The sequence below is a fragment of the Vanessa cardui genome, chromosome 26 (genome assembly GCF_905220365.1).
Source record: "Vanessa cardui chromosome 26, ilVanCard2.1, whole genome shotgun sequence".
Taxonomy (NCBI): Eukaryota; Metazoa; Arthropoda; class Insecta; order Lepidoptera; family Nymphalidae; genus Vanessa; species Vanessa cardui.
The window spans coordinates 6,091,019-6,111,056 of record NC_061148.1 but is presented as its reverse complement, the minus strand read 5'-3'; the positions used below and the strand labels follow the sequence as shown (position 1 = coordinate 6,111,056).

Genomic DNA, 20,038 nt, shown 5'->3' with positions numbered 1-20,038 from the left:
CAATCAAATAAAATCACACAGATACAGCAAGAAGCAAACTTAACACTAACATAAAAAGCGTGCAAAGGGCGGTCTTATCACTGAACAGTGACCTCTACCAGACGACCCTAATAAATAGGACTAAGACTAAGAACTATGATTTATTAAATAAAAATAGAGCTTGGAAACAAATACTCTTATTGTAAAGTGATCAGCATAGACAAAGGAGAAAATACGCCACATTAAGCGTGTCTTTGGTCTAGTTTAGTTGATTTTATTTGAATGGTGATACACATTACTCTTAATATGTACATGTTTAGTTAAAAAAAATTGACATGCAAGTATTGTTAAAAAACTTAAAACGAATATCAATAATTACAACAAACTTATCATATCATTAAGTACCAAATCAAAACCAGAGTCGGGCTACTGAACCTTTTTTAGGTTTTTGGAAATTAAAATTGGATAGGGTAGGTTCATCAATTCATCAATTGAAGTAAACAGGATAAAAAAAAAACAAATAATGCGATACCCCAAGAGATCGATAAGGGAGGGCGGCTGTTGTTCCTCAGTATGTTCAACGCTTTCATCCGGAGACACCTCGGCTTCCTCGCCTGATGATGGAGTGGAAGTACTGGGTGATTCGTGCGGTTTCACTTGTATCCTGAAATAGTAGTTTATTTTAAAAAGAGAACATATATTATTAAAATGGTCGTTACTTATAACTGATCGAAAATATTATTTCCAAATAAAAATTACAATGGGGCCACTCCACTTTTCATGGATGTAGTAACATTTAACTGTGCAATTATTTTCTGGGATTCCACTTATAGTATGACACAAATTAGATGTAGCATCGGAAAATGCAACGGAATGAAAATAAAACCGATTACTACCGATTTACACAACCAATAGAAATAGCTCCCTATCGCGCCATTCCACGCTATTCGTCGCTATAGATTCTTGCGTCAGAGAAAGCAAATGCATGTAAATCGACGCGTCAAATTGACGAATATATTAGGTCATATGATATTACAACTTATTACGTTTGTGCAAAGATCATATTCGCATGAGAAATAAATATTGATAATTTGGGTTAGCGTACTCAATTCGGATGTGATCGGTTTTACGAATTTTGCCGATGCGACATCTAAGTTTTATCGTACTATAATATATCATTATTAGTAGTACATTAACAGCGATATGGTTGCGATAAGCTAATCAAAAATGAATTACAAAAAGGCTTGTCACGATGCAGGCCGTAAGTCTCCCTACACACAGCACCGATCTCGGGTGAAATGAGCTGGATGAATTTAATAAGTACGCGTCTTCATCTTCAAGAGCGTAAGTGTGGAACAACATATTGGGTCGAATAATAACCAGCCAAACTTTTGTCTGATTATCTAATCTTCTCCTATTAAACTGTGACAAAACTATTGAATGGTTTGGAGTTTTTTAGAGGAAACTTACTGGCCATTGTCCTCTTTAGTGATATCCAGACCGAATGCAGAGACTTGCATTTGCCCAGTGTCCTCTGCTGGCGGTAGAGCTGGAAGATGCCGGACTGGACCTATATAGAAACAGAATTTCAATATCGATCCCTTGGTTAATTCATAAAAGGGCTTAATGTCTCTCCTTCATATCTACATCTAGAAGTTATTTTGTACTATTTATCTAGTAATATTGTAACAGCCTGTACCGTTCAACTGATTTGAATGTATAAAAATATATTCGATGTTAATATTTTTACAATATACATGATGCTCGGTGAAACTTTTACTTCGTGGTAGAGTTTTTTGAAAGTCCCTTCGAGAGTCCCACTCACTCATTAGATATTCTAAGCAAAGGGTAATATTACGTATTGTTGTGTTCCGGTATGAAGGGTGAGTGACGATGTAAGGAAGAATCAATATTTCTTATAGAAGCAGACTCTATGCGTGATGTTGACCACTTATAAATTTTCAGCACTGTATGGCTTATTTGAATAAATATTAATAATTTTAATGCAACACCTCACTGCAAATCTCTCAAAAAAAAAATTAATTCGTTTTAGTGTGTGAAAAATTATTGAAGCATTTCTGATATAAACACAATTTCAAATAAATTAAATAAATGAATCTCCATAAATGAAAACAATTGCTGAAAAAAATTAATAATCTGTGGTGTCAAAAAGTGTACTTGTGTGTAGTGCGAGTTTTTGTGTGTGTATAAGAACTTATGTATATATGTGTGTGTGTGTTTAAGACGAAATAATATTTTTTACATAGCAATCATTACATATTCTTGGCATTAATTATTAAGAGTGTCAATTTTTTTTTCTTTTCTTGCTTGCTCATTTATATACCTTGTCGTAGCGATGAGTATATCAACATTGTTTTAGAAGCATTAAGTCAAATTAAAAAAAGTTTTTAATCAAATTCATAGTTTTAAGCGGTTAAGTTATTTCAAACCAATGTTAATCAAATCGTAAAGCCTGCCTAGCAGCTTAGCGCGATGATCAGTTATATACATGTTTTGCTTTCTCAATTCATTGTGATATCTCTTATAATTCGTCATTTTTGATAACAAATGTGATATTTGCCATCAATACAATGTGACTATTTGGAATGTCGCTTCAAAGATATGAAGATTGCTTGGTAAATATTGCGACTTCAAAATCTCAGGATTTTTATCCGGCAGACGGTTGGTCATAATTGTTTGCAAAATCCTCTTCCTTGCAGTATTTTGTATGAGCATCAATTCCAAGCAAATGAGATAACGATCCTCTTTGGGTTGGATGAGTTCATGGCGACTTAGTAGTTAGAGCATCCGGCGCGGCGGCAAGCGTGCGCGTGTGTGTGTGTGTCTTACTTGTGAGCGGCGCTCGCAGCGCGTGCGAGTGTGCGTGTGCGAGGGAGAGCTTCAACTGACCGATTTTCTCCTCCTCCGTGGGCTCGGGCGGCGTGTCGTCGTTCTGCGGGCCGCGCATTAAGCCCAGCAGCACGCCGAACACATACCTGCGCCCAGCGACACAATATATAGGAAACGACAGAAATAGGCGAGTTTAAGGAACTTGGCATACACGCAACATACGTGAAATATGTTTCAAACCTTCCGTGTTTGTTTGTGTTTGTTGTTGTTGTGTTGTGTTTAATGTTTCAAATTTTCCGCATGACTAAAGCCACCTCTAAGAGAGAGGAGGCTTTAGCCATGCGGAAAATTTACAAGCTTTTGTTGTTGTTGTTGCAACATATGTACAACATCTTTAGATATTTAAATAAAACTAATTATAACGGATGAATCGCGTCTATTAATTATTTTTAAACATCCCGACGTTTCGAGCACTTTGCAGTGTTCGTGGTCACGGGTAGACTATGATCATAGTCTACCCGTGACCACGAACACTGCAAAGTGCTCGAAACGTCGGGATGTTTAAAAATAATTAATAGACGCGATTCATCCGTTATAATTAGTTTTATTTAAATGTGTAATAATCGCGAAAATTTAAGACATCTTTAGATATATTAGTTTAGATATTAATGACACTTAAAATCGTCTTGAGATTAATATACTTTAAGATGTTGAGAAATGAAAGCTATACAATTAAAATAAAGAAAATGCTAGCATAAAGAAAAATACAGATCATGTTATTAAATTGTAAATAGCAAATAAGCACCATTATCAAGTAATAAAATGTAATACAAACTCTTTTTTGACTAAAGAGCGAGAAAGCTCAAAAAATTGCAGTAGTAAGCATTTTTTTTTCTAGATTTCCGTAATAATCGCTCAAGGGGTCAAAATGGATTTGTCAACTTCTACATAATTGAACAGCTGATATATTACTTTGAGCTACTGGATTTTAAATATGTTCCGTGTGATAAAATCAAAGAAAAGTGCCAAAAATTTAATTGAGTGCAAAATTTTAAAAAAATCATCAAATGAAATATGAATTTTTACCAATGACTGTGCACCGAGAAAGTTGCGTGAAATGAGACAACCATTATTATTATTTGAATCAAATTTAAACCTTATATTTAAAGTAATAAGAACTAAACTCACCTGATGACAACTACAAAACCGTATCCGATATAATAGAAGAAGTAGAAGAAAAGTTTGAAGAAGCCAATGAAGAGTTCCGATGGAGGCATCTGTTGGAGGTCCGCCATTTTCGCCTTTAGATTCGATGGCGATAGAGACGAAAATGCCGCGGAGATGCCATCCTTGACGGACTGGTAACCGCGACGGATTGGATCTTTTCCAGCTCTGTAAGGAAGATAAAAAATAAATAAATAAACTATTACAAACACAAAATACTTAGTCTTTAGATATTTAAAATGGATTTAATGTCATTTAATTAGAATAGTTATACAGAATAGAGATTTAGCAATCTCATAAGATAGTTTTGAAACTACTTCGTAGTAGAGCTCCCGCTGTCGAAGATTCCTGATCTCACCGTTCCTCCTCGTCGTCCCCCATGTACACGTGGTAGGCCTCCCGATGCTTGGGCCCCCCGACGGCGTCCTCCCCGGCCGCCATGAGGCCGGACGCGTGCGTCATCTCAAAGATGGCGTCCTCGCAGAAGTTCACGAAGGCCTCCAGCTTCTCCTTGTCGCCGCCCTCCGTCACGATGCTGTAGAAGAACGCACGCTTCGACTCCTGGAACACGAGTCAGGTGGCCATTGGAAACGGAGTATACATACGAAATGTTAGAGCTGAGATGGCCCAGTGGTTAGAACATGTGCATCTTAACCGATGATTTCGGGTTCAAAGGCAGGCAAGCACCACTATATATATATGTGCTTAATTTGTGTTTATAATTCATCGCGTGCTCGGCGGTGAAGGAAAACATCGTGAGGAAACCTGCATCTGCATAATTTCATCGAAATTCTGTCACATGTGCATTTCACCAGCCCGTATTGGAACAGCGTGGTGGAATATGTTCCAAAACCTCTCCTTAATGTGAGAGGAGGCCATAGCCCAGCTGTGGGAAATTTACAGACTGTTACTTTACTTTATGTGAGAACGTCAACACGATCAAACACTTCACAATAATAGTTTTTTTATTGGGATGTCTATACAAGCATGATGGCTATTTACATGCTGCAGCATCAAATAATTAAATACTTCGATTGTAATCACTCAGCTAACAGATTTGATTCTGAATGGCCAGTAAGAATCATGTAAGAAAAAACAAGAAATGACAGCTGTCAAGAAGGATTTGGCAGATGGTGTCGCGGGTTATAAAATATTAAAACAAATCAATATACGAATCCAGCTATTTTTTGTTGTTGATGACCCCATATCAAACAATCTTGCTTCTCCCTGTGATACAAATATAAGTTTTATAATGGATATACATGATGCAAATACTTTGTTTTGAGAGTTTTCTGTACCTTGATTTGAGGTTTCTCCCACTGTTCGATGTTTGATTCCTTGATTTCAAAGTAGACGCGCTCGATGCGCTTGGAGCCTCCCATGATTTCGATACGACCGAGGAATGGCTCGAAGTAATTCAGGACGGAACCAGCCGTCTCGAGGAAGCGTGCCAATCTAATAATAAATACAGGAAAATAAATACCGGAATTGAATGAATGAAACCCATTTTTTTATGTCAAAAATTTGATGCATATTATAAATAAATAAATATTGGACAACATCACATACATTACTCTGATCCCAATGTAAGTAGCTAAAGCACTTGTGTTATGGAAAATCAGAAGTAACGACGGCACCACAAACACCCAGACCCAAGACATAAAAAACTAATGAAGTTTTTCTAAAACGACTCGGCCAGGAATTGAACCCGGGACCTCGGAGTGACGTACCCATGAAAACCGGTGTACACACTAGGACGTCAAATATTATATGGCATTAAAGTCTTACCTTGGCTCATTGGGCATATGCTCTGACAAGTTGGTGAGTAGAACGGCAAGATTGAAGCCGATTTCTTTAGCTGGTTCGTGGAAGCGGTCACAGAATCCGACGTAGTCCAGTTTGCCATCGTGGTTGATTTCACAGCAGGCTAACAAGAACTCTATTTCTTCACTGTAAGAGAATTGATAATTATTGGCATAATGTTAGATAAGATAATATTTAGTTTTATATAAGATTCGACTTAGTGGTGGATCTATACTACTAAAAAGGGAAATAATATCTTAGTTCCTAAGGTGGCGTATTGTTGGTGTAGAGAATCTATGCTAATATTATAAAAGTGAAAGTAATTCTGCTTGTCTGTCGTGACCAAAGCACTGAACCGATTTGATGAAATTTGATGTAACACAAGCTTGACCTCCAAGGAAGGAGATAGGGTATGTACCCTTTTTACCTAACTCACGACAATCAACCCCCTAAAACGCGAGCGAATCCGCAGGCGATAGCTAGTGGTAAATATTAGGGCTTTGTGCAAGCCCGTCTGGGTAGGTACCATCCACTCATCAGATATAGTTAATATTTCTTACAGCGTCATTGTCTAAGGGTGATGGTGACCACTTACTATCTGGTGGCCCATATGCTCGTCCGCCAACCTAATCCATAAAAAAGTGCAATTTGTCCGCTCACTTTAGTAAAGTTTAATATTTCCAACCTACTTTTATACATGAAATAAAACTTTTATTTATGTACTTCAAAATTATTAATTATATAAAACTGCAAATGATTCGTAACTTACGGAGTATAACTTTTCTGTTGTTCCATTTTTTCTTTGAAGTCCTTAGGCAGAACCCAGCCGTCGCTGTTGGTGTCAATTTCCTTGAAACTGGCGCTTGACGTCAGATCTTTTAGCTTCAGGAACATATCGAAGTACTTCAAGATTAGCTCTACATTTGAGGCGGATTCCACCAGCGTGTCTACCATTTGCTTACCAATTGTACCTGTAATTAAATACATTTCAGTGAATATAAGTATAATGAGAGTTTGGTAACATCTAATCTACACAAAATTACAAAATTGGTAACAACTTATCTTATGTAGATTAGATGTTACCAACTTTTAAGGCATTTTTAAACAAAGAATTCATTAAATAACCGTCTCCAAACGGGGAGCCTGATCATTTGGAGAAATACCACTAATTAGGTAACATTGTTTACAATTTGGGTAGATAATGCTTTTGTCGTGCTCGTTATTTCTGCGGAAAAATTGCGCCGTGAAAAGACTGATGGGAAGAAATGCACCCTTAATATAAAACTGTGTTATTATTCTTACCATTGACAACATTTCCTTCAAGCATAGACAACATCATGGTGATCATGTCCTTTTGCAAGTTGAGAAGTTCCTTCAGAAGATCCACTTGTGAGGAATGCTTCGAAAGTTTGTCTTGCATGTGTGAGAAGAGAAACAGGAAACCACCAACTGCGTCCCACAATCTGGAGAATAATAATGTTTTTAATATCACGAGCAGTTGTCATATTTATAGATAAATAACTATTGACGATGTAACGAATAGTCAATATTTCTTACAGCAACATTGTCTATGGGTGATGGTGACCACTTAACATCAGGTGGCCCATATGGTCGTCCGCAAACCTATTCCATAAAAAAAATGGTGTAATATGTAGGGAAAGATACTGTTCTGTTAAAGATGGTCTTCTGATTGATACCTTGAATGTGCTAGAGCCTGTTGATTCTGCGTGCAGGGACCTTGGATGACTTCAGTGAGGGTGTTGAACACTTGCGACGCTACGCCAATCGCTTTGAAGAAGTTCGCTTTACCGGCTGGATCTATTAATTCCTGTCCAACAATATAAACATGTTTAGCAGAATATTTGAAATGACGAGATACATAAATTTATTTACAATACTTTGTTTTCTTTCAAAACTAAACTCGTAACAGTTAGAAAATAATAGAAATCCTTCTAGACTTAGACTTATGACTGGTTTGGAAAATAAGCCTCCGTAAATAATCGAAAATTTTAAAAGATATGACGCCTTATGATGACTTTACTAGGATTTAGAAAATCAGCATTCCCGTGTCCCGGAAAATGTGTAAAATCGTCAATTTGGCCGGAATATCATGATTAGGGAATATCTCTAGTATCTCTCGCTTTGCTTAAATGATAAGATATATATACCTTGCTTGAATAATGCCAGTAGAAGTCCATAATAGACTCCTGCAGACGTAGCAGGTAGTCGACAGTACAGATGACGACGTTCACGGTGGTCGTGTTACCGGCTTGCGTTCGGAGGTAGTTCTGCCATTCTGAAATGGATAAAACATAAATCTTAGGTAATGAAAAAAAAAACGGGTCAAAGCATCAAAGCCAATTGATATTCTGGATCGAACTTAACCTATATATTTTAAAAATCTACAATTGAGAAAAATACCTTATTTTTATGTTATTTATTTAATGTTGTGGTATTACATCCTAGGCCATTTGATAGCGTGTTCAGGGCCGTATTTAGGGGAGGGCAACCGGGGCAACTGCCCTGGGGCCTCCACAGTAGTGGGGGCCACAGTTTTCAGCAAGTTAACAAATACCGAGATATAGTCAAATTATAATAATGTTATTATTTAATATTTTTAAAGTTACCGATACAAGTAAATAACTCATAGCTTACTGATTGCTATAAAAAAGTAATTAATTCATGATAATATAATTATTAGGTTGTTCACGCTTCTGTTTGTCTAGGGCCCCCACTGCTTTGTGGCCCGAGGGCCTCCAGACCTTTAAACCCGGCTCTGAGCGTGTTGTAAGAGTCATCAGTCTATATGTACATTGACGTCCTAAGTAAATATCAGTCATCTGATGGGTGGGTACCTAACTAGGCCCACACATACATTTACCAACAAGTAAAATCTAATAAACATTTATGGCATACCAATAAATGTACTGTGATAACAGGAATTAACTATTTAAATATCCTATCTTTATTCTGCGAATCTATGAACATTGTGTATAGTATATCTACAGAGGTTCAATACTCACCCAAGTTGTGACCTTCGCAAGTAAGCTGTATGAAACGGAATAGCGCACAGGTGAACTCCGCATCGTGCATATTCTTTTCTCCCGCCGCGCCTTCGAGACCCACTCCCAACCCTGTACAGAAATGTTGACATGAGTATTTATTTGCATAGATGTTTGTTTTTATTTCGTTTGAGTAACATAGATAATATGCAAAAATTTATTAGAGTATATTTCAAGTCATTTATCTTTCGGTATATTTAATTGCAGTATCTTGACGTACAATATGTATATTATGAGATTAATTTGAGCTGAGATGGCTCAGCGGTGGTTGGTGTTCATAATTTATTTCTTGCTCAGCGGTGAAGGAAAACTTTGTGAAGAATCTTACATGTGTCTTATTACATCGAAAAACAAAATTCTGCCACGTGTGCATTCAAAACCCTCTCCTTTTAATTTACAGCTTGTTACTGTTTTTTTTTACTGTGATTAATATTAAGAATTTATATCAAAGCAATTTATGTATACATGTTTTGCCTATTTGAAGAGGAAATGTCGATTTGCAAATTGTTAATCAAGTGTTCACTTTCCAGAACTTTATTACCACGACATGCAATAAAATTGTGAAATACCAACCTTCAGCTTTAGTATTCCTTTCAAAGGCATCCAAGTCCAAAACTGAACAGGAGTTCATAAGACCAGCGATGGAAGTGAAGAAGCCCACGTCTTTCTTGTCTTTAAGATGGTTCAGCATACCCTGAAAATTTTCAATCGTACACTACATTTTAGATTTTGAATTATATAACACAAGTACAGTTTTTGCCAGAACTTAAACCAACACAACACACTAAAGACTGGTTAATCAAAATTATTAAAATGTTTAGGCACTATTTTAAAAGATCAATCTGTCTGTCTTGTGACCTAATAAAAGACCAATTATAAGGTCACAAGACAGACAATTTGTGTTATATTGTAATGTCGCATTTCGTACCGGAAAATAACAATGCGTTTGATTTTATAATATCTGGCGAGTGGATGGTATCTATTCAGACGGGCTTGTACAAATCCTTACCACCAAATAGAGCTAGAACTTCATCGAAAAAATACTTCATTCATAATCGGACAATAACAAGCCTTAAAATTGGTCTTTACATCCTGGAATTTGTCTTTACAATTCTAGACCTTACCATCTGTATGTCGATGTTTCCACCGCGCAGGATCGAGATGCCGAGCTGTAGGGTCTTCATGACCATTTCGCTGGGCACGCCCTTGGAGGCCGAGATGTGTAGCAGCACCATCTCCGCCACGCCTCGGTTGGCGAGCCGCGCCTGGTGGAACAACAGCTTCTGCTTCTCCATTTCTTGCTCCTGGCGATTTTTATTTGGAAGATTTAATACAATTTTATTACGGTACTTTAAAGGTCATAGTAATTTCTTTTCTATATCAGTAGTAGATTTTACCTAGACTATAAATAACAAAAAGTAGTTTTATATTGAATAAAGAAATCTTAAATGAAATCCCATTTCAAAAATTAGGAGGAAATAGCCAACAAACTTTACAAAAAGAAACAATATTTGTCATATTAACCAATTGTATATTATGTATCTCATTTCCATACATACCATATATGTATCCATAGTTTTCTGCATGTAATATAAAATATTTTTTGTAATAGAAATTAGAAGACGGTACAATGTAAAAATGATTACGTAGCAATAAAATATATCAGCTAACATAATATATGTGGCACAATTTCATCCAAGACATTACAGTTTCCTATCGATTTTCTTTTACCGTGAAATATATAACAATTTATATAAATAATTAAGCATACGAATACTCCAATCAGTTTTGTACCAAAGGACTTGTCTAATCGAATTGGCTGATTTGAATTGATCAATTGTAAAATTACAAACTAACCGTAATGAAACAAAAAAAATTGGCATATTAATCTAAAAGAATAGGAACATGAATCTTACATGGATACTAGCACCACCTTCATCTTCACCCGCCTCTGCTTCACCCCCGCCACTCTCTTCTTCCTCACCGCCTTCTTCCTCTTCCTCACCGCAAGATTTTGCAATTATGTGAGCGTATGACATGTAGAGAGGATCTTCCTGCAAATTAAATAAAGTACATTTTATCCTCAAAGAATTAAAACGAAATAGTTATTTGAAGTCTTCACCAATAATAACTTAACTTAACTTTTGGGGTTAATTTAATTCGAACTTGGGTCAAATACAGGACTAACTGAGAAAAACTTTACTGCATTCTGGTTCTAAGAAAAAAACATTAAAAGTCTGTTACTGAGGTGATGGTCAATATAAAAACTGTGTTGATTTGGTAAAGAAAATGAAATTGACGATATATTTTAATTTCTGCTACCTGAAGGGCACCCGATCGTTCAGTCATAGCACCGCGGCAGAATGTCGTAACCAGCTGAGTGAGAGGGTCAGGCTTGCCTTCTTCTTCTACCACATCAGTCTTCTTCAATTCTGCGTCTTCGAATGATTGCTGTAAAGAAAAGTTATAATGTACATAGTATTTGATACCTTTTGACACTAGAATACTAGAATAATTACCAAAAAAATCAACATTAAATGGATTGCATGAAATATTTTAAGCAGGACTTACAGTTAAGTCTTCTATCATAACTTCCTGTCCTATGTTCTCCTCCTCCAGCCACAATTCGTAATACGTTCGGGCGAATATGTTACAAGCTCGATGTCTGGGAAATAGTATTATCACAATCTCATAATTAATTGAAATAAAATTACGAATTACAATGTATGTCATAGCTATCCCAATTCTTTGTACGGAATATGTTGAAATTCAATGACGTTCTAGTAAACAGATATGTCATTAATTCGCAAAAAGTGAAGACTAGAAAACGTCCTAATTGGGACGTTTGCGTTTAGTTGTTTTCATCACAATTATGCCAGTAATACGTAATAATACATCTTAATTATGTAGTAATACGTTTTGCGTAATTAAAACATCTAGTTATCCCTTTTACGTATTGTTTTTATCAAGCTATCCTTTTTACTTGTAACGAAATGTAAAATAAACGGTCCCCGGCGCGGCGCACTTTTTTCTGTTGTTTAGTATGGGTATAACATATCTGTTTATTAGAATATCATTGTTGAAATTAGAATCTTTATGCATATTACGAAGAATTGCAAAGAAATACAATATATTCTAATATTTAGCACAAACAGCATTTGATAAATCGTCACCTTTTAACTAGTGATCTTTCGAATAACATAAATAATGTCAGCTCTCTAAAAATACTTAAATCTAATATTATAACATTATATATTATCTAATTAATATAAATTACAACGCTACGACAAAGTTCATATCTAAAGTATACCTTTTGAAACAAGGTTTTCTTTATACCAACTGGAAGGACCCAATCTTGTAATCTAATTAGTCGCACTCTTTTTTTTCGATAAAATTTTACAGCCTTAAGGTTTGGGTTATTAAAACATTATTTTGATTATATTTGCATTGTTAACTTACTTCAGAACTTAGAATATTAAAGTGTATATTGTTCGCAAGCAATCCAAACATTTACTTGCATTTCCTTACCGACTGATTTTATAAAGGTGTCTAGATCGTAAGCATGCGATCGCTGCCCTTTTCCTCGCAGCACAAAGAATTCTTTTCCAGTTATTCGAACGTTGTTTCGGCTTTGTTGCCTTGTTAGTCCAATGCAGCATGCATATTACTTATTATTAGGTAAACATTAACTTTTAACTATTACCAAACTAGCCTCCAATTTATTGTTGCCCTTTTTGTTATTGTCAAACACATCTATCTCTATATTATTGTCTCAAAACAAAAGTGTACCAGTTTACACAATTTTCGGGTAATGTAGACCAAAAGGTCCAAAGAAAAACATGCAAATACACACACAATATTATAATAACTGTCTAAATATTTGACGATCATATTTATTAAAAAATATAGTAGTGAACATCAAAATAAAAATATTAACTCAATTAGCTTTTTGTTATTAAAACACCAATCACACACGATATGTCTTATAAACCTTGGCAAAGAATGCAGAGAGGTCTGCCTGAAGCAGGCGATGACGGCGCGCTTACGTTGTATCGAGACCACGGAACGGTATACGTTTTTACTCATTTGTTGTGGATGGTCAATCTAAACGTGAATTTTGGATAAAATACAAACAAATTTATATAAATAAATATATCCAGTCCTTATTCTAACTTATCAGACGACAGACATATTATTACCTATTCTCACATAATTAATGACACAAATGGTCTTTCCATTTGTAAGTGGTCATTACATCCCGTAGACATTGGCGTCGTGAGAAATGTAAAACATTCTTTACATTAGGCATACTTTGGGGAAAATGTTATGTCTCTTATGCCTGTAGTTACACCGGCTCACTCACCTTACAAATCGGAATACAACAATACTAAGCTGTTTGGTGGTATAATATTTGATGAGAAGTTAGCCCTACTACACAGTAATGTAACTTTACGAATAATTATAGGAAATATTTAAGCTCCTACATCAAAAGTTGTTACTGTGGTCAAAACAGTTTTAGTATCCATTCAAATCACAGATGTTTATACTTAAAAGTATACTTAGCAAGATTGACTACCAGATCAACCAGAAATAGTTATTGAATCAATTCTAATATTATTTTTGTCAAAATTATTTCGTATTTCATTTTTTTTTTTGCAGACGATATTTTTACTCATCTGGCGTTAATTTTGAATTCATGATGATGAATATAGATTTACTTACCATATGCAAACCGAAGAGTACTTTGCTCATAGCGACGATTCTTTCCACGGTGTCATCTATGATCTTGGCCTTGTTCTCGGACGTTTCCACGGTGACGGTAGTCTTGCTCTTCGACCCGAGTTTGCTGTAGAGGTAATGTTGCCAGGACATCTCGTCCGCTGGGTCGATCTTATCGGGCAATGTCAGCTGCGTTTTCGCAAACTCGGCGACGTCTTGTTCAGACATTTTCTAGATGTTTTTGTAAATTAGTTTTTGTATATTGGCCTCGTTCATTTAACGTAAGCGAAGTTAGCCTTTGTATAAAACATTATTTTGGAAAAGACTATGACTGTAGGTATGTTCAATAGTATTGAGACAATATTAAAGAGAGGACAAAAATATCTATACATATTTATGCAATAACATTGGAGTATCTTTTGTAATATTCAAATAACCACTAAATACATATGTACGAATATGCATATACGGTAATAATACTATAATAACCAATGAATGTCTGTCTACAACAGATGTTTTTTCCGTCTAATCTCTGGAACTGACCGACTTTGACGGGAATTTTACTGGCAAATAGTTGATGTAATAAGGAGTAACTTAGGTTACTAACAATATATTTTTTTTTAAACTCAAATGCGCACAAAATCGCGGGAATAGCTAGCGAGAGGATATATATTGAGAATATAATTCATTTACCTTCAGGAAACGATCTTTACAATGTTGAACGAGCTCTTGTTCTCTGCCAGCAAAGAGGTTGAGACCAACTGGTAGCAACCTCTTTAGACAAGCGACCATGAGCGACGCTTGCACCTCCTTATCTTTGTCCCGCTTTTTGTCACGGTGCTTCTTCTTTTTCTGCAAGTTTCAAATTAATACGTTCATACAATATTTCAAGGCGATTTACTTTTTCGTGATTGATTAGAATTAAATTATTTTAATTTGTTAGTTATTTATGTTACTTTAATTAAAGTCACAATAATCTAATATATAATATTTTGGTATGAAGTACAAAAAACCCTTTTTATTTTAAATTTTATTATCCCTTCAAGGCGAACAATTAATATTGTCTAATAATAGTAACTCCTTCATTGGTTTAGCTATTTAATTCGTGTAGACGTTTTTCCAATCTCAGTATTCCATATTCACTTACAACAACGACAGCCCGATAGTAAACAATTCCCACTGCTGGGCTAAAGGCCTCCTTTCCCTTTGACTTCTCCTCAAACATATTCCACCACGCTGTTCCAATGCGGGTTGGTGGAATTTCTATGAAATTTATTACATGCAGGTTTCCTCACGATGTTTTCCTTCACCGCTGAGCACGAGATAAATTATAAAGGCAAATTAAGCACATGAATCAGCGGTGCTTGCCTGGGTTTGAACCCGCAATCATCGGTTAAGATGCACGCGTTCTAACCACTGGGCCATCTCGACTCTAGAGACTTTAAATTCGCTTCCTGGGATAGAATAGATCCTGAAGCAGTTTTTTTCTGGTTGTGTCAGATTTGCCGTAAATATGTACTACATGGTTAATTTGTCTCCCTTGGGCATGCCACCCCAAAGTTGGCTAGGAGTTCAGGCCATATTAAAAGGAGACTAGTTTTCAAAATTACACAGACAGGGTAATGTTACGTCTATTAACATTGTCTCTACAAACGCAATTAATCTTGAGAATTGGAACCTATGTCCCATTGCTTTGTAGTAACAGGCTTGCTCACCAAGTGTCGTTGTTCGTCTGTGTGTTTTTGGTCAAGTTGCGCTCCTAATCTTACCTTCAAAAACCGTTGGACCAATAGTAGGAAATTTACAGACAATTTTTTTTTTCAAACTTTTAATGATAAAAAATATAATATAATTTTATTGAGAGTTTTAATTATATAATTAGTTAAGTAAATATTTATAGTTTTAGGTAAGCATTTGGAAGACAATAACATGCAATAATCATTTTTTTAATGAATCTTTAGCAATGATGTTCTAGTAAACAGATATGTCATTAACGCGCAAAAATTAAAGACTAGAAAACGTCCTAATTGGGACGTTTGCCTTTAGTCGTTTTCATAATTATGCCAGTAATACGTTTTGCATAATTAAAACATCTAGTTATCTCTTTTACTTATTGTTTTTATCAAGCTATCATTTTTACTTGTAACGAAATGTAAAATAAACGGTCCCCGGCGCGGCACACTTTTTTCTGTTGTTTAGTGTGGGTATAACATATCTGTTTATTAGAATATCATTGATCCTTGGCTAAATCTACCGACTTATCTGTAAAAAAATGTTACGAGTGCAGGATTCGTTATAAGTGATACAGGCGAGGCTACGAATAACTACTGTGGTTTAATGCGAGATTAAAAAGCGTGAGATGTTGCAAAAAAGTATTAAATAAGGTGTTATAATTGTTTTTTAAATATTAATTTATTGAATATGGCAAAAATTATTATATCGATTTAGTATTATATTAAATTAATTTAGTTAATGATAGGGTTTGTTTACTGTACAATTGAAAAAAATAATTGATTAATTGGAAGACAGAAGAAATAGTCAAACAATACATTATTATTAGAAAGAAGAATATTGTTAGAAACAAATTAGATTCAAATTTACCTTCCCGCCCCCTTGTGGAGCCCCATCAACAACGGTTGTAACTCTCCGAGTTGCAGTTGGCATTATCAACACCTATTCACGACAAACGAAATTGAACCTTATTACAATGGAAAAAGAAAAGAAAAAGACAAACATCTTGTATGATTGTAACAAAAAATAAACCAACATAAATCAATTCACTAAAAAATGGTGTACATCGAAATGAAACGTCACAACAGCAACTAACATCAAGGATACAGTGTTGGGAAATAGTACCTAACTTTATAAGAATAGAGATCATTTTCATTTGCCTTACCATGTTGTCGATTTCATTGGCTGATATGAAGTTTTGCTCTTCTTTCAGGAAGTACTGACTCTTGGACCAAATGTTGAATATTTCAGCCACGTGGTTGTAAAGTTCTTCCGCCTCTGTTGTAATTAAAATGTATCATTTAAAATAATTTAACGAAGAAACGATGGATGGTTTGTGTGAAATATGATATGACTGGAAAGAATGTTACTTGTCAGATGATGTCAGATAGGCAAGTATGGAGAAAGATGTGCTGTCTCGACCCCAAGTAAATTGGGATAAGGGCAGTAGGATGATGAATATTAAATTTATTTATGATAAAAAGGCGTCAGTTTATCATTACTAATCCCAATAATATTACGTATTTCTATATAATATAAGATCTAATATCATTCATTGTTCCACAGTAAGGCTTATTGATATAGGTCGTTTCAGCACCAAGCCACATTTATTATCGTATTTCACGTAAACCAATAGCGCTATTTTTAAGAATTGACATAGCATTTCACGTTTGACATTTTTTATATGTCATTCTTTCTGATATCATTTTATTTAATTTTTATATTTAAAGACAGAAAATATTTTTAAATTAATAGTAATAATAATATTTCAAAGTTTCATTTAATGGCTTAGAAAAATGCTGGAAACCTTGTTAAACGATCACCAAAACAAAACATACAAAAAGAAAATAAACTTGTCCTAATATGATCTTTGAATTTGCACTAACAATATCTTTTAATCATTGTTTTGACATCATTTTCCATTGTGACCTTGAAAATTGTAAAATGCTCACCTGGTACATTATTCCTCAACCAGTGGTTTCTTTGCAGGTCAACGTACTTAATAAGCAAAGGATAAAACGAGTAGATATCTCGTACGAGGAGTTGCCAGTCTTCTTGTATTTGGGATTCAACTTGAGACGTGTCGTCGGTTGATGACTGGAAGTGAATTTTTTTTTAGTAATATGTTCTTTACGGCCAGTTTGAATAATGTTAAAAAAAATTAAAACGACTTTTTCTTTGTTTTTTTTTTATTCCATTATTTATCAAAATATTTTTCACCGAATAAGCACAAAGATTGTGTGAAAAACGTCGAAAAAACAGCAAGTTACATTGACAGGATACCCATCATCACGAAATATTTTTCATGTTAAGAAAACGCAATTAAAATGTACTGTTATATATGTAAAGAAAAAGTATTTCTTTAATTTGAATTCCACGTATGAACTGTTATCGAACGCACCATGACAACTAAATTTTGTTAGCTATAAAAATATCGATAGAGAGTTCTTAGAAAAGTAAAGAATTTTGTAATTTAGTACAAAGACATTGTTAATAGTAACATTAAATGTCGTTTCTTTTACAGGTGCGTAAATATTACTTTTTTTCAATGTTCAATGTTATTTTATTTTATTTTTATTAATGTGAGGTATGTAAAACTAACCATTAAATTTCCTTTTACAGAGAAACACAATTTTGTTTTATTAACCGTGTCATCCTAGTAAAAAGAATAAAATCTTATAAAACGACATTTATTTTTAAAAAAATGGAGTCGTTGAAGTTTAAATTTGAAATTAAACCATCGATAGACGGAAAGTCAAACTATATCGCCATAACCGCAATTGCCACAAAAGATGGAAAAGTTTTCCTTATGCCTGAAGAATATCAAGCAGTAGCACTTCACAAACATATCCAAACCTCGAAAACTTTCTTTGCCGTGAAAAATACATTGAAGAAAAGATATCAAACGAGAAGTGTATGGATAAAAACAACTCAGGATATAATACAAACTTATTTTGATGATGACGGAAACATGATGTTTCAGGAACAATTTTTAGAGGAAACTACCCAAGAACAAATGGCTATTGGCAGTAAAAGGTGTTCAGAAGAACCCATAGTAAAAATTTTGGAAACATTTGTTAAGTCAACAAGACAAAGAAAAACATAGTATTAAAAATTTAGCTGACAAGTTTGTTATTGGAAAATTTGATGGTAAAAGTTCAAATGCACACCAGTGGATGAAAGTATTTGAAAAAGAATGTACAAGGTTTAGTATCGTAAAAGAAGAAGAAATAATTGAAATCTTCAGATTATTTCTTGAAAAATCATGCATTGATTGGTATTCTTCCATGATGATCAAACTTAGTTTACATTCCGAGTGGTCAAAATGGAATTCAAGTCTTTTGGAAACATATGCTAATAAAGGTTGGACTGCTAGCAAGTATGCTTTATCTTACAAGTACCAATCAGGATCTTTACTAGAATATGCGGTAAAGAAAGAAAAACTTTTATTAGAGGTAAGAAAAACAATAGATGAAGGGACTCTTATTGATATCATTGCTGCTGGGTTACCAGATTTTATAACAGACAGAATCAACAAAGACCAAATCGTAGAAACAAAAAATTTGTTTAGTGAACTTGGAAAATTAGAACATTTAGTTTCAAGAAGAAAATTTATCAAGAAGAAAGAAGATACTAAGCCAGAGAAAAAAAAATGTAGTATTTGTGAAAAATTAAATAAAGGTGTCCGCTATCATTCAGAAGATTCTTGCTGGTTTAAAACAAATTCAATTACTGAAAAAGATAAAAAGCAAATAAAGTTCATTAATAATCCAGAATTGGAATGTGAATTGCAGTGTGAAGATCCAAAAAACTAATAGTACCGCCATTGATCAAAGTGAAATTAGTACTGAATAAAAATGTTGAAGTGTCTGGAATCTATGACTCTGGATCTAATGTATCATTAATAAATTCTAAATTGTTAAAAATAAAGAATAAGGAAAGCAGTCATTGCAATAATACTAATTTAAAAACGATTAATGGCGTTAAAAAGGCAAATGGAATAATTACACTTGATATAGCGATCTTTGATGTAGAAAAAAAAATGAATGTTTTCGTAATAGACAAGGAAAATTTCGATTATGATTTTTTAGTGGGTCTTGATTGTATAAAAGAATTTTACCTAGTTCAAAACGAAAACTTAAAAATTACTCAGAAATTGCCAATAAAAAAAAGTGAAATGGTTTCCAAGGAAACAGACAAAATAGATATAGTCTCTAGGGAGATTAAATATGATAATTTAATAAACTTCAATGAAGGTATACAAAAAGAAAACTTCAAAATTTGCATAAATCATCTAGACTTTCAAAAACAGGCAGTGATTGATGAATTAATTTCGAAATATAAGTCTGTTTTTGCAAAGGACAAATATGACATAGGACAGGTAACAGTTTATGAAGCACATATTGACCTACTGATAGAAAAATATTGCTCCAAAAGACCATACCGTTGCACAATAGAAGATAAGAAAGAGATTGAAGATCAAATTGCAAAATTATTGGAAAGAAATATAATAGAAGAATCATATAGCCCATTCGCAGCGTTTGTATTTATATTCATTTGTATGTATATTATACATGGTGCTGCTCGCCAGTTCTGTTACCTGAACTTGGCTGATACGCTACCGCGTGTCTAGATCTTAAAATATGCTTAGTATAAAATTCATAAAATTT

General features: G+C 34.4%; 1 protein-coding gene across 1 annotated transcript in view; it reads right to left on the bottom strand.

Annotated features, from left to right (window-relative positions):
- Positions 1-20,038, bottom strand: part of LOC124540688 (ryanodine receptor) — a 154,455-nt gene that overhangs the window by 9,049 nt on the left and 125,368 nt on the right. Inside the window, exons 78-100 of the mRNA XM_047118358.1 lie at positions 17,321-17,465; positions 16,534-16,646; positions 16,239-16,310; positions 14,331-14,489; positions 13,641-13,868; positions 12,910-13,022; positions 11,490-11,583; positions 11,241-11,369; positions 10,835-10,972; positions 10,043-10,222; positions 9,492-9,612; positions 8,880-8,990; positions 8,025-8,152; positions 7,554-7,684; positions 7,159-7,319; positions 6,626-6,827; positions 5,842-6,003; positions 5,352-5,508; positions 4,412-4,614; positions 4,018-4,221; positions 2,830-2,975; positions 1,450-1,549; positions 512-643 (exon numbers count right to left, since the gene is read on the bottom strand). Of these exons, the coding sequence (XP_046974314.1) occupies positions 512-643; positions 1,450-1,549; positions 2,830-2,975; positions 4,018-4,221; positions 4,412-4,614; positions 5,352-5,508; positions 5,842-6,003; positions 6,626-6,827; positions 7,159-7,319; positions 7,554-7,684; positions 8,025-8,152; positions 8,880-8,990; positions 9,492-9,612; positions 10,043-10,222; positions 10,835-10,972; positions 11,241-11,369; positions 11,490-11,583; positions 12,910-13,022; positions 13,641-13,868; positions 14,331-14,489; positions 16,239-16,310; positions 16,534-16,646; positions 17,321-17,465 (3,329 nt within the window). The remainder of the gene's footprint in view (positions 1-511; positions 644-1,449; positions 1,550-2,829; positions 2,976-4,017; positions 4,222-4,411; positions 4,615-5,351; positions 5,509-5,841; positions 6,004-6,625; positions 6,828-7,158; positions 7,320-7,553; positions 7,685-8,024; positions 8,153-8,879; positions 8,991-9,491; positions 9,613-10,042; positions 10,223-10,834; positions 10,973-11,240; positions 11,370-11,489; positions 11,584-12,909; positions 13,023-13,640; positions 13,869-14,330; positions 14,490-16,238; positions 16,311-16,533; positions 16,647-17,320; positions 17,466-20,038) is intronic.